The sequence below is a fragment of the Manihot esculenta genome, chromosome 5 (assembly GCF_001659605.2).
Source record: "Manihot esculenta cultivar AM560-2 chromosome 5, M.esculenta_v8, whole genome shotgun sequence".
In the NCBI taxonomy this organism is placed as follows: Eukaryota; Viridiplantae; Streptophyta; class Magnoliopsida; order Malpighiales; family Euphorbiaceae; genus Manihot; species Manihot esculenta.
In genome coordinates, this window is record NC_035165.2 from 15,303,293 (window position 1) to 15,319,167 (window position 15,875).

The 15,875-nt window shown below is 38.9% G+C and overlaps 1 protein-coding gene across 1 annotated transcript; it reads right to left on the reverse strand.

Moving 5' to 3' along the window:
• Positions 1–3,023: 3,023 nt before the first annotated feature.
• On the reverse strand, positions 3,024–3,407 carry LOC110615386. Its single transcript, XM_021757230.1, has one exon. It carries the CDS (start codon positions 3,405–3,407, stop codon positions 3,024–3,026), a length of 384 nt encoding a protein of 127 aa, XP_021612922.1.
• Positions 3,408–15,875: the final 12,468 nt, after the last annotated feature.

The window sequence follows — 15,875 nt, forward strand, 5'->3', positions numbered from 1 at the left end:
CGAAAATAACCTTTTTAACTACCAATAATATTAAAATTGTAGACAGTGGTGAAAGGATCGTATCCACAGGGAATTGACACTTACTTACCTCTCTTGTTAGGACCAAATAAAATAAAGTGCAAGTGCATGTAAAGTAAAAATGGGGGTTTTGAGATTGATTTGATTATACTAATAAAAAGAGCAATTAAAAAGAAAGCAGATGGTAAATTAAGAATGAAACAATAATGGTGAAAGCTCTAGTTGAAGATTCAGATTCACTTTAGTTGATGGGATTGATCATTGACTCATATGTTCTTTTGTTTGATTCAATAAATTGGCTATGGAGATCGAAGAAGCTTCTCACCTCCATTATCTCTCCTTAAGATTAAATCAATTAGGGAAAGTCCTCCAATTAATTACTAATTAACAAGTTGTCAAAGAACGTCTTTGAGCTTTAGGCCTTTTACAACAGTCAATCGCATTAAAAAATAGAGAGAACCAATTCTAGTTACCCAAATGTATGGAGACAACACTAGATCATGCAATTTCCTTGGTTGTGCACCAAGTGTTCTTCTGTTTGAACGATTCAAGCAATTACGGACTAAAAATCATTCAAACTAACAATATATTACTTTGCATCAAAGAATCAATGTAGATCTTAAATAATAAAGCAATAATGTCTCAAAGCATGAAATCACAAGAATACTGAATAACAAAAGATTAACAATGTAGTCCAAGTCTCTCAATCCACAATACAACTAAAGCTTCACTTATTCTTCAACTAGAATAAAAAGGTTTCAGCCACTCATAGCTGAAACAAAATAACCAAAAAGAAAGGTAGAAGAAGAGAAGAAGAAGCCGAAGGAGGTGGAGGCGCAACGGTCTTGCTTGATCCGGTTGGGAGAAGGAGAAGAGTCTCAGAGAGTCTGAAAAAATTCATGGCTGTCAATGAGAGTACCTTTTTATAGAGATTAGGTGCTGCCCTATGTCTTCCTTGCTTCCTAATTCGTGTAGAGGCTGCCCATAATGCTGCCCATTCTCAACTTGCTGCCCAAGTTGTTGCAGAAGAGGAAAGAATCGGACTGCAAGGCTTCAGAAGGGAGTTGGTGCGCAGATTGCTTTCAAAATAGGAAAGGGATGTACCTTGTGCTTGAAAAGGAAGGAAGAGTGATTCAAGGCTGCCAATAGAGGAAGATGGCGCGGCTTGACCTTCAAGAGAGAGGTGTGCGCTCGGATGGCATTGAATAGGAAAGAGGCGCGCGGATGGTGCTCTGCAGAAGAGGCAGGCGCGCAGATGCTTCTGAATAGGAAGTACGAGTTGTTCAGATTTCCTATTTAGGTGGAGCTTCTTTTGAATCTTGAATCTGGACTAAATAAAGGCCAAGTCCATTGAGATCTCCTTCCTGAATAGAGAGTGGTGCGCAGATCATGCTGCAGAAGGAAGTTGGCGCGCGGTCATTAAATGCAGAAGGAAAAGTGCATCTGTCTAGTCTTTCCTTTTTAGGTGGAGCCTTCGTTTAAATTTTGAACGCTGAACGCAGGAGAGGCAAGTGTGCCTTCATGAGATCTTGCTGCCTAAATTGGAAGATATGACTGCTGCAGTGTGTGCACATCTTTGAACAAGGAAAGAGAGATCTGCGATTCGAATTTCAAATAATCTTCTGACTGAGCTTTCCTTATTTACTTTTGCTTCTACACTTTCCTCATTTGAAGACTTTCCTTTTCTAAAAACTTGCCTTATTTGAAAACTTTCCTTTCTTGGCACATGTTCTAAATAAGGCAGGAAAGATTCTGCAGTTCAAATTTCGGACAGTTTGCTAATTGTGCTTTCTGACTCTTTCCCTATTTGGCACTTTCCATACATGAAAACTTTCCTTATTTGGAACTTTCCATATATGAAAACTTTCCTTTTCTGGAACTTTCCATATTTGGCATTTTTTGGCAGTTTTAAGAGCATTTTCTCCATATTGTCTTTTCACACCTAGTTTCTGCAAAACATGAACAAAACCACCAAATTAGGTAGAAAAGGTGCAAATAAACATCATTAAGATAATGATAATATGGCCTAAAATATGCTCTGTCAAATACCCCCACACCTCACCTTTTGCTTGTCCTCAAGCAAACAAACACAGTTAAACAAGCTTTTTTTGCTTTGATCCTTTATGTCCACTTAAGCTCTTACTCTAGACCCCTATTTTGAATCATTGCAATGAAGAATATATACATCAAGGTTACTTACTTCTTTCCTTGTCTCCCTTTACTTACCATGGCTAGGATCGATTTTACTCAAGAGAGAGATTCTACATGCACAAATTCTTGTTCAATTAAGACATATTCTAGCTTTCAGAGTGACTTGCCCTTACCTTGAAGTACTTTATTCAGCCTTTTTGCACTTTAAACTTGCTTGAAAAAATCACCAACCTTTTGACGTGAAGGTACATATTTGTGATACCCACCCCCAGTTACTCAGTTGGTCACCTGTCCAAGTGGCTACTAGCTCTGTTCATAGTCTTTTGACCATTGGAACAGTTTTCAATTTGTGCTCATGAAGTCTAGGCCTTTTCTGAATTTCTTTTTCTCAATGATTTGGGTAAATCAACACCAATTGCTAAAACAAGTCATGTTAAGTTTATTCACACAATTCTCAATTCATTCCCTCTAATGAGTGTCATCAATATATTTTTCACCATGGCAAGCTCAAAGATTCAATTCAAAAGGCAATTCCCAAGCATGAATATATCTCATTGCAATTAATTCAACCTAGGTTTAAAGAGTCATCACATCAATGGGGTCATGGAAAGAAAGTTCATTCAACATAGCACATCAGTTTGAGTAAAGCAAATCAAAAAGAAGAAGATTGTGGTTATGTGTGTTATTGAAAGGAAAACGCAAACTTAAAGGGAAAAATATGTCTAAAGCAAAAATTTAAAATGCCATACCCCCACACCTAGTTCATGCATTGTCCTCAATGTATAAGAAACATAAAAGAATAAAGAAACTGAGTACTTTCCTTTGGTGTGGTTGGCATGGTGCGATGATCCTATTCAGAGTGAGTGACGATCTAGTGGAATTTCTTCCACTAGTTGCACTGTAAATCCTTCATAGAATGGCTTCAGGTGATGGCCATTCACCTTGAATTGCTTTCCTATATCTATACTGCGAATGTCTACTGCTTCATGAGGGTAAGTGTGCTCAACAATGAATGGTCCAATCCACCTAGACTGCAACTTTCCTAGAAACAATTTCAAACGAGAATCAAAAAGTAAGACTTCATCACCAACCTCGAAATGTTTCCTTGAAATTCGATTGTCATGGGAGGCCTTGATCTTGGTTTTGTAGTCCCATGAAGTGTCATATGCATCTCTTCTTATCTCCTCTAGTTCTTGCAGTTGCAACTTGCAATGGTGTCCGGCTTCCTTCAGATCCATGTTACAATTCTTGACAGCCCAATAGGCCTTGTGTTCTATTTCAACTGGAAGGTGACATGCTTTTCCATAGACCAATCTATAAGGAGACATACCTATGGGTGTTTTGTAGGCTATTCTGTATGCCCACAAGGTGTCCTCCAGTTTTGTACTCCAATCTCTTCTGCTGGGGGACACGGTCTTTTCTAGAATGGCTTTGATCTCCCTGTTGGATACTTCAGCTTGTCCATTTGTCTGAGGATGGTAGGCCATGGATGTTCTGTGCACCACATTGTGCTTTTTTAGAAGATTTCCAACTACCTTGTTGCAAAAGTGGGTGCCTCTGTCACTGATGATTGCCTTGGGAACTCCATGCCTAGCAAAGATGTTAGTTTTCACAAAATCAACTACTGCCCTTGCATCAACTGTCTTGGTTGCTTTGGCCTCCACCCATTTGGACACATAATCCACTGCAAGAATGATGTAAGTGTATCCAAAAGAAGGTGGGAAGGGGCCCATGAAGTCTATGCCCCATACATCAAATATCTCACAAACCATGATGGGGTTTTGTGGCATTTGGCTTTTGTTGCCAAGATTTCCTGTTTGTTGGCATCTACCACATGACCTGCAAACAGATTAGCATCTCGAAAAAGAGTAGGCCAAAAGAATCCACATTCAAGTATTTTATGGGCTGTCTTTCATGGTCCAAAATGACCACCACAGCTGTATGAGTGGCAAAATGCGAGTACTGAAGCGATTTCTTGATCTGGAATACATCTCCTTATCATTTGATCAGAACAATGTCTCCACAGGTACGGTTCATCCCAAACATAGTACTTAGCATCACTCTTTATTTTATCTCTTGTGTGCTTAGGCATGTCAGAAGGCAGATTACCTGTAGTAAGGTAGTTTACAATATCTGCATACCATGCCTCATCATTCTGGGTATAGCAGATCTGCTTATAGAGGTCATTTTCACTTTCTTCAGATTTCAGAATTTGCTATGAGGAGGATTTCGTTTGTTCATGGACTGTCTGCACTGGAGCTGGAGGCAGAAGGTATTGCGATGGTGTCTGAAGAGTCACCGATTGAAGTGTTAAGGACTTCGGTGGCCGAAGGTTGGTGGGGCTTGGCGGTCGAAGGATGGTGAAGTTCGGCGGCCTAAGGACGCCTTTTTGCGGAAGCTGAAAGGGCTTCTGCGACTGGTTCTGTAGTCCCTTCTGAAGTGGTGCGATCGCCACCTGTTCTTCTTGTAGTGGTCTGCAGTTCAGCTGCTGGATGCTGCAGACGGTTTCTGTAATACCTGGCTAGACTCCAGCATCGAAATTCCTATTGTCCGACGGAATCTCGGATGTCAGAAACCTCTAGAAGGGTAAAATATGTTTTTCTAAAATGTTTTCAAGTGCTTTAAGGTTTTAAGTAAGAAAGAAATTGAGTTTTTGAAAGAAAAGCATCATGCAGGAAAATCCAGGTTCGGCCGCCGAACCTCATGTTCGGCCGCCGAACCTCATGTTCGGCCGCCGAACTTGGTGGAGTTTTGGAGTCACCTTTGGCTTCCGAAGGTGGTTTGGCCAGCCACCTATAAAATGCCCCATGTCCGAAAATGGGCGAGTTTCCTCCTCCATTTTCGGGCAAAGGTGAGTTCATGCCCCTCCATGGTTGGTTTTGAGGTTTTCCTTCAAATCCTACAAGTTTCTAACAAGTTTTAACTTGGTTTTGAAGTTTTTGAGCAAAGATCGAAGTTTGAAAGCTTGGAGACCTCCGGAACCCATTTTCCCCAAATCTCCAAGTTGGGTCACGTTTTCTCTCGATCTTCAAGAGGTAAGCATCGATCCTCGCCTCCTTCGATGATTTAAACAAGTTTTATGAAGGTTTATGGGGTAGAAATGCATATTTAGGCTAGTTGTTTAATGTTAGGGTTTTTATAGGTTAAGTATGAAATGCATGATTATTGTGTTTCTATGTGATGTTTGTTAGGGTATAGGATAGTTTGAGGCCCCTATATGCTTATGAATGTGTTTATGCATGTTTAGGAGTGTTGTGTTTGAGTTTGGAAGGTTTGGGAGGCAAAATATGCATAAGGGCTGAGTTCTGCCACTTTTGGAAGAACTCAGGTTCGGCCGCCGAAGGCACTTTTGGCCGCCGAACCTGCCCGTGGAGGCAAGCTTTTGGCTGCCGAACCCTACCCCCGAAAGTTGGACTTTCGGCTCTGGATGGGAGTTTTGGAAGCCAAAGGTGCCGCCAAAGGTGCATGAGTTTCGTCTCTGGGAGGGACTTTCGGCAGCCGAACCTGCCGCCGAAAGTGCCCTGTTCAGCGTTCCTTTGCATGATTTCTATGATTATTTTATAATATTTTAGGGGGTTTTTGGGGAGTATTTTATAGTTATGATTAAAGTTATTTGGCACCTCATTCGAGTCCACCTGTATAGGTTCGGACCCGAGGAACCGAGGAGGCCCACAGTGCTAGCTGTTCAGAGTCAGCCTGAGGTGAGTAGAATGGATCTTTATGTTTCAAAGCAAACTAAATTTGAGCATGTTCATGCATCAAGAATGCCATGAGATATATTAGGGTGTTTGCATTAGAATTCAGGAATATATTGCATTGCATACTTTGATGTTGTTGTGGATGGATGTTGGATGACCCATTAGTCCTCGATATAATGTGATGATGATATAGTATGGGAGTCTGGTTGACCCATTCTACGTCCCGACATAATGTAAGAGAAAGTCCGGTTGACCCATTCTACGTCCCGGCACATTGGAATGTTGTGATATGTGATGTTTAAGAGAAAGTCCGGTTGACCCATTCTACGTCCCGGCACATTGGAATGTAGAGGGCTATTGGTGACAAGTCCATCCTTGATGTGATTTGTTTGTGATGTGATGTATTTCATGAAAATATGGATTTTAATATAATGTTTTACTATTCTGCTCACTGGGCTTTTTAGCTCACCCCTCTCCCTTAACCCCCCCAGGTGTGCAGGTACAGGATAGACCGGGGATTCTTCCAAGTTGAAGTTGTGTTTATGTAATAGTTAGATGTGGACATGTATTGTAAAATGTTATAATGTGATGTAATGTAAAGAATTGTATTGAGGATAGAATTGTGCTTGGCCTTAGTGTATGTAAATCCCTTTTGGTACATGATCTTTTTAATGAAACGTTTTAATGATGTTTTATAAAGACCAAGCTTGATTATAGTAATGATGACCCAACTAGAGCATTTGATGAGGGCTCTAGTCTGGAGTATGTATGTTTAGTTGTATAGTGCATGCACAGGTTGAGCTTGGTGAAGGAAAAAGTTTAAAGTTTATGTAAATGTATAATCATGTATGGGATTTATCAGGTGTAACAGGTGGTATGTTAGGCTTGCTATGGGTCCCGGCGACTTTCAGTCGATCTGGATCCTAGCGCCGGTAGCGGTCCGATTTCGGGTCGTTACAGATTGGTATCAGAGCCCTAGGTTCATATGGTCGGACCTAGAGAGTGTCGGACTAATAGGAGTTTTAGAAGGGCAAGCACAATAGGAAAATCATGTCCACTAAGATAGGATATGGAGTCCTATCTTGAATAATGATGTGAAATGCCATGATATGGAGTTCTGTCTTGGATACACAAAACACATACACAAAACATCAGCATCAAATGGTTCATGTGGAAACACATGAACCTGGATCACACATATCACATATCATTAATGCACATGCATAAAATCATGGCATTTCACATCATCATTCTAGACAGGACTCCACATCCTATCCTAGTGGACATGATTTTTCCTATTGTGCTTGCCCTTCTAGAACCTCTATGAGCCCGACACTCTCTAGGTCCGACCATATGAACCTAGGGCTCTGATACCAATCTGTAACAACCCAAAATCGGACCGCTACCGGCGCTAGGATCCAGATCGACTTAACGTCGCCAGGACCCGTAGCAAGCCTAGCATACAACCTGTCATACCTGATAAATCCCATACATGATCATACATTTACGTACAATTTTAAACTTTACATATACCAAACTCGACCTGTGCATGCACTGAAACTGAATACATAAAAACCCCACACTAGAGCCCTCATCAAATGCTCTAGTTGGGTCAACATTACATAAATCAAGCTTGGTTTACATATTTCAACATATAAGACATTTCATAATGATCATGAACAAAGGGATTAACCATACACACTAGGGTCAAGCACAATTCTAATACTCATTACATTTTGTACAATACTTTACATTACAATGTCTTTCATGTCTGATAGTGCGGTTGTCGAGACCGGTCGAAAATAACCTTTTTAACTACCAACAATATTAAAACTGTAGACAGTAGTGAAAGGATCGTATCCACAGGGAATTGACACTTACTTACCTCTCTTGTTAGGACCAAATAAAATAAAGTGCAAGTGCATGTAAAGTAAAAATGGGGGTTTTGAGATTGATTTGATTATAATAATAAAAAGAGCAATTAAAAAGAAAGCAGATGGTAAATTAAGAATGAAACAATAATGGTGAAAGCTCTAGTTGAAGATTCAGATTCACTTTAGTTGATGGGATTGATCATTGACTCATATGTTCTTTTGTTTGATTCAATAAATTGGCTATGGAGATCAAAGAAGCTTCTCACCTCCATTATCTCTCCTTAAGATTAAATCAATTAGGGAAAGTCCTCCAATTAATTACTAATTAACAAGTTGTCAAAGAACGTCTTTGAGCCTTAGGCCTTTTACAACAGTCAATCGCATTAAGAAATAGAGAGAACCAATTCTAATTATCCAAATGTATGGAGACAACACTAGATCATGCAATTTCCTTGGTTGTGCACCAAGTGTTGTTCTGTTTGAACGATTCAAGCAATTACGGACTAAAAATCATTCAAACTAACAATATATTACTTTGCATCAAAGAATCAATGTAGATCTTAAATAAAAAAGCAATAATGTCTCAAAGCATGAAATCACAAGAATACTGAATAACAAAAGATTAACAATGTAGTCCAAGTCTCTCAATCCACAATACAACTAAAGCTTCACTTATTCTTCAATTAGAATAAAAAGGTTTCAGCCACTCATGGCTGAAACAAAATAACTAAAAAGAAAGGTAGAAGAAGAGAAGAAGAAGCTGAAGGAGGTGGAGGCGCGACGGTCTTGCTTGATTAGGTTGGGAGAAGGAGAAGAGTCTCAGAGAGTCTGAAAAAATTCGTGGCTGTCAATGAGAGTACCTTTTTATAGAGATTAGGTGCTGCCCTAGGTCTTCCTTGCTTCCTAATTAGTGTAGAGGCTGCCCATAATGATGTCCATTCTCAACTTGCTGCCCAAGTTGTTGCAGAAGAGGAAAGAATCGGACTGCAAGGCTTCAGAAGGGAGTTGGTGTGCAGATTGCTTTCAGAATAGGAAAGGGACGTACCTTGTGCTTGAAAAGGAAGGAAGAGTGATTCAAGGCTGCCAATAGAGGAAGATGGCATGGCTTGACCTTCAGGAGAGAGGTGTGCGCGCGGATGGCATTGAATAGGAAGGAGTCGCGCGGATGGTGCTCTGCAGAAGAGGCAGGCGCGCAGATGCTTCTGAATAGGAAGTACGAGTTGTTCAGATTTCCTATTTAGGTGGAGCTTCTTTTGAATCTTGAATCTGGACTAAATAAAGGCCAAGTGCATTGAGATCTCCTTCCTGAATAGAGAGTGGTGTGCAGATCATGCTGCAGAAGGAAGTTGGCGCGCGGTCATTGAATGCAGAAGGGAAAGTGTATCTGTCCAGTCTTTCCTTTTTAGATGGAGCCTTCGTTTGAATTTTGAACGCTGAACACAGGAGAGGCAAGTGTGCCTTCATGAGAGGCAAGTGTGCCTTCATGAGATCTTGCTACCTAAATTGGAAGATATGACTGCTGCAGTGTGTCCATATCTTTGAACAAGGAAAGAGAGATCTGCGATTCGAATTTCAAATAATCTTCTGACTGAGCTTTTCTTATTTACTTTTGCTTCTGCAATTTCCTCATTTGAAGACTTTCCTTTTCTGAAAATTTGCCTTATTTGAAAACTTTCCTTTCTTGGCACATGTTCTAAATAAGGCAGGAAAGATTCTGCAGTTCAAATTTCGGACAGTTTGCTAACTGTGCTTTCTGACTCTTTCCTCATTTGGCACTTTCTATATATGAAAACTTTCCTTATTTGGAACTTTCCATATATGAAAACTTTCCTTTTCTGGAACTTTCCATATTTATCACTTTTTGGCAGTTTTAAGAGTATTTTCTCCAGATTGTCTTTTCACACCTAGTTTCTGCAAAACATGAATAAAACCACCAAATTAGGTAGAAAAGGTACAAATAAACATCATTAAGATCATGATAATATGGTCTAAAATATGCCCTATCAATGTCCATAGCTAACTATTATATACATCAGACTTTTTACTCTTGCTGACTTCCTGGTCTATCCCGAACCTGCAAACCTGGGGGTTAAGGGAGAAGGGTGAGCTACTAGAATCCAGTGAGCAGAATAGTAAAATAATATATTAAAATCAATGCTTTCATGAAATGCATCACATCACAAACAAATCACATCAAGGATGGAATTGTCACCAATAGTCCTCCACATCATCCAATAGTGCCAGGGCGTAGAATGGGCCTCCGGTCTTTCCCTTAACATAATATGACATAACATTCCAATGTGCCAGGGGCATAGAATGGGCCTCGACCTGGACTTTCTCTTACTCTATGCCAAGGGCGTAGAATGGGCCTCAACCTGGACTTCCGTACCATACCATATCATATCATATCGAGGACTAATGGATCATCCAATAACCATCCACATCAACAATAATTAATGCAATGCATCATATTTGTGAATTCTAATGTAAACAACCTAGTATATAACATGGCATTCGTGATGCATGAACATACTCAAAATTTATTTACTTTGAAACATAAAGATTCATTCTACTCACCTCAGTCTGACTTTGCAAAGACTCTGAAGCAGCTACCTCACTACTAGGGTCCTCGGTTCCTCGGGTCCGAACCTACACAGGTGGACTCAAATGAGGGACCAAACATACACTAACATGACTCTAAACATCTCCCCAAAAACCCCCTAAAACATCATAAAACAATCATAGAAATCATGCAAAGGAAGGCTGAACAGGACACTTTCGGCGGCAGGTTCGGCGGCCGAAAGTCCCTCCAGAGCAGAAAGTCATTCACCTTCGGCGGTCGAAAGTGCTTCTAGAGCCGAAAGTCACTCACCTTCGGCGGTAGGTTCAGCAGCCGAAACTCCCCTCCAAAGCCGAAAGTCCAAACTTTCGGGGGCAGGATTCGGCAGCCAGAACTGCCTCCCTAGGTAGGTTCGGCGGCCGAACATGGCTTCGGCAGCCGAACCTGAGTTCTTCTAGAATGAGAGAACTCAAGCCTCACATGCACATTTTGCCTCCCAAACCCTCCAAACTCAAACCAAACCATGCAAAAACATGCATAAACACATTCTTAAGCATTTAGGGGCATAAAACTAGCCTATACTCCAACCACATCAACATAGCAGTACATTTAACATGCATTTATCCTCAAACTACCAAAACCCTATCATTTTTACAACTAACCTAATCATGCATCTTTACTCCATAACCCTTCATAAAACTTGCTCAAAACATCAAAGAAGGTGAGGATCAGCGCTTACCTCTTGAAGATCGAGAGAAGGCGTGACCCAACTTGGAGATTCGGAGAAAACGAGTTCCGAAGGTCTCCAAGCTTCATAACTTCGATTTTTGCTCAAAAATCTTCAAAGCCAAGTTAAAACTCATCAAAAACATGAACAATTTGAAGGAAAACATCAAAACTAACCATGGAAGGGTTTAGACTCACCTTTTCCAGAAAATGGAGAAGAAAACTCGCCCATTTTCGGACATGGTGCCTTTTATAAGTGGCTGGCCAGACCACCTTCGGGGGCCAAAGGTGCTCCTTAAACTCCACCATGTTCGGCGGCCGAACATGAGGTTCGGTGGCCGAACCTGGCTTTTCTTCCTTGGTGCTTTTCTTTCAAAAACTCAATTTCTTTCTTACTTAAAATCTTAAAACACATGAAAACATTTTAGAAAAATATATTTTACCCTTCTAGAGGTTTTCAACATCCGAGATTCCACCGGAAAATAGGAATTTCGATGCTGGGGTCTAACCGGGTATTACAGCTGCGACTAAAAATCAAGATGTCATCAAAATAAACAACCACAAATTTGCATAAGAAAGGACGCAAAACCTAGTTCATGAGTCGTATAAAAGTGCTAGGTGCATTCGTCAAGCCAAAGGGCATAACCAGCCACTCATACAAGCCTTTCTTAGTCTTAAAGGTAGTCTTCCATTCATCTCCCTCATTGATTCAAACTTGGTGATAGCCACTTTTAAGGTTGATTTTAGAAAAGACTTTAGATCCGGATAGCTGATCCAGTATGTCATCCAGTCATGGAATAGGAAATCGATATTGAACTATAATTTTGTTGATGGCCCTGCTATCCACACATATTCTCCAAGTTCCATCTTTCTTTGAAACTAATAGGGTAGGTATTCTACAGGGGCGAATGCTCTCCCGAATATGCCCATTCTTCAGTAATTCTTCAACCTGTTCTAGGAGGATTTCACTCTCCTTTGGACTCATCTTGTAATGAGGCAAATTCGGTAATTTTGATCCAGAAATGAGATCAATTTGATGTTGGATATCCCACAGAGGTGGAAGCTTGGATGATTCCTCCACTATCTTAGGAAACTCCTTCAACAGCTCTTTGACGGGTGGTGATAAAGATGGTGCATCCTCTATTGCACCTTTTGCTCTCACCAATAAAGTCAGTGTGCCTCCAGATTTTTCAACTGCACCTGATAGCCTCTGCACTCCTGTGGAAATAGCAACAACATTCTTCCCTTCTACTTTAGAATGTTTTGCAGAACTAGAAGGCAAGATAATAATCTTCTTTTGATTCCACGTGAACATGTATGTATGAATTCTCCTTCTCCTTATGCAAAGCATCAACATCGAACTGTCAAGAGTGACCTAGCAAAATTCCACAGCAATCTATATCCACAACATTATAATTAACAGGTTTAGTATAAGATTTACCTATCGAAATAGGCTCGCTGTAAATTCTGTTGACCTCAATTGTCGAACCTTCCTTAATCCATCCGACTTTGTATGGCGAAGGGTGCGGCTGTGTAGGCAGATGCAATTTCTCCACCAATTGTTTAGCTATCAGATTCTCACAACTGCAGCTATCTATAATTAGCCTGCAAATTGCCTCTCCTACTCGACACTTTGCCTGAAAAATCTTCCACCTTTACGTCTCATCCTCTTGTTTTGTCGAGCATAAGATTTTCTTCACCACATAGGTGACCTCTCCATCTTCAGAACCAGTAATAGATTCGTCATAGTCATCCACTTCCTCATCAGTTTTAGCCACCTGCTCAACCATATTAACCTGTCAACGATCATTATTAACTCCTCTACGTTCTAAAAAATTATTCAATCGATGATCAGGTTGCCTGTAGCAGTAACATATGTCTCCCGTTGGCTTCTGATAAGGATTGGTTCTGCCTCCTTTATCTACTATAATGGTGACTGCCTTTCCCTTATTGTCTCTCCTTTATTCCATGGTATTTTGAGGATTGCCAGAATTTATAACCTTAGAAGGTTGTCCGCTGTAATTGCCTCTAGATTGCTGCGTCCCTGTCGAACTAGAATTTCTGTGATAAAAATTCAGGTTATACTGCTGTCATGGTTGCCAATCAACACACTCTTCTGCCCTTTTTGCCATCTCAATGGCATCTGCCAAAGTGAAAATCGCAGCTACTCCCATTATACAATGAATTTCGTGATTCAGGCCTCTCTGATAATGAGCAACCTACAAGGCTTTGTTCTCATAGTTTTCACACCTCGCCTGCAATCTCAAAAACTCCTCGGTATATTCATTCACCATTCGGTTCTCCTGTACACAGTCATGATACCGGTTATACAAAACCTGAGCGTGATTGCTAGGCAAGAATCATTGTTCAATCATCTGCTTCATCAACACCCAATTTTGTATGGGTTTCAGCCTCCTTCAATAGCGTTCATTTTGAATTGAATTCCACTATACTGCTGCACCCCCTTTTAACTTATAGGCCACAATCGAAATCTTGCGATCCTCTTCCACGTTCATAATTTCGAAGAAATATTCAACCTTTGCCAGCCAATCAAGAACAGATTGCACATCCAGTGAACTAGAAAAGTTTTGAAGGTCTATCTGGATCTTGTAACCTTCCTGATAATTCTGATGGAGATTTGCAGGCATAGAATTGGCAACCACAAGATTGGCGGCCACAAGATTGACGACTGGCTAGGGATGTGCGGCGGCGGCGGGTTGGTGGATTTCCTACTGCAGGGTTAGCTGTTCGATCATCTCCCTCAATTCTGCCAAAGATGCCTCAATCGCAACAAGTCGCGCCTCTTGGTTATCTGTCATGGTCGAACTTTGCTCTAATATCAATATAATAAAGGACCATTTAGATTCCGTCAGGAGTTTTAACCAATATTATTTGGTTAAGACGAAATAAGAGAAAAGATAGATTAGAAAACGAAAAGTCTTATTGAAATTCCTCAAAGATAAAGTAAGTTTTTAATAATTAAGGGAGATAATTTATAATAGAAACAAAAACCTAATATGTAAAATTATAAAAATATCCAAAATATCTAAAAAAATAATTAAAGTGCGGCTCTCGTCACACTTTTAAAAGTTGTGCATCTCGAAATTTTCTTTTTGAAAAACTATCATGGATCTCCATCGGAAGTCGACAGCAAAAATTAGGCTTGGTCCAAGTCTACTGTAAAGTTCAAGGTTAGTTGATCCATGTCAGTATAATAATAATAATAATAAAATATTTTTATTTTATAGTTTTATCTATTTAATCGAACAGGATAATTTGTTGATGGACTCATGAAGTTGTGGTCATCTTTCATACAAGTAAGTCATTAAAAAATATTTATAAATCTATGTCATATTATTTTGTTATTTATAATTAGTTAGTAAATTTATATTTATATAAAAGTTATAGTTTGTATGTAGAGTAGTATAATGAATTAAATTTTAGATTTGCAGTTGGAAAAATTAAAGTTGTATTTATTTGAGAAATATAAAAGATTAATAATATTTTTAATATATTTATATTATTTATAATAATGTGATAAATAATAGAAAATTTTATATGTGAATGAGTTCGATTTTAAAAATTTTGAAAAGGGCAGAAATTTAAATAGTGAAAAATTAAAAAAATTAAGATATTTAATTTAAAAATCTTGAAAATACCTTACAATTATATATATTGTTGGAAAACATTTAACGAGCTAACTCGCGAGCCTGCTCAACGAGTCAGCTTGCAAATTTGCTCACGACTCTAAAAACGAGTCAACTCACGAGCCAGTTTGTGAGCTTGCTCACGAACCTGAGAACGAGTTAAATCGCGAGTTTAAACGAGTTAGTTCGCGAGTTTTAACGAACTCAATACTATTGAATTCAAATTCGTCTCGTTTAGGTGACTAATCTCAAAATTGAGCTCGAAATGAATCGAATTGAATCGAGTTTTTATCGAGTCGAGTTGAATCGAGATTTTATTGAGTTAAAATCTGAAACAGCTCATAAATAATTTGATTCATTTACATCTTAAAGCTAAACTATGTGTTGCAAATCAAGCTGCTAGAATTATTTTTCCACCCTGTGAAACGATGCGTTGAAGAGCATGGGCTAGCTGGGCCTGACAGCTCACTCACTCATGGTCTCCCAGGCATGTCTGCACCACTCGCCAGCTATACAGTAGCTCCCCTCATCCAGCTATCAACGTAGCGTTGGACTCGGACGGAAGGTTTTTTTATTAAAAAAGAAAAAAAAATCAACACGTCAATATTTTGTTTTTTGCAGTTATTTAGCTAAACTTATATAGTCGTTTATGCATTTTTAAAAAATCATTTTTATAATTTTAAAAAAATTTAAGAAATCAATATTTACAGTGAGAAACACAATTAAAGATGGTGTAAATGATAGTATATAATAATTATGTATGAGGTTTATTAACTAAACTAAGTATATTTTTAATTAATTAGTTTAGATTTTAATTGAAATCTTTATCTATATTAATCTATAATTAATAATGGAATTCAAAAAAAATATGTTAGAAATTCCAAATCTTTAATAGAGGAAAGTATATTTTACCGTGTAGCTTCTTCCATTTGAAAATTTTTATTTTATACTTTAGCTTTTAAGAATTGAAAAAAAATACACTCATAAATATAATTTGATGATAAGTGAATTTGAGTAAATGTGAGAGATTTCAAGTTTTTCTTCCCAATCTTTAATCTCCATTTAAAAAAAAGGATTGAAAAAAAAAATTTATGTTGATTCTAGTTGGCACTAAAATTAAAAGGAAAATTAAACCAAGTGAAGATGCCATCATGTTTTTTTTTTTTTTTTTTTTTAAATGAAGGTTAGGGTTTAGTTTTAT

Coding starts and splice junctions, on each gene's coding strand:
- LOC110615386 (XM_021757230.1), bottom strand. CDS start 3,407: ATGGATCTGAAGGAAGCCGGACACCATTGCAAGTTGCAACTGCAAGAA.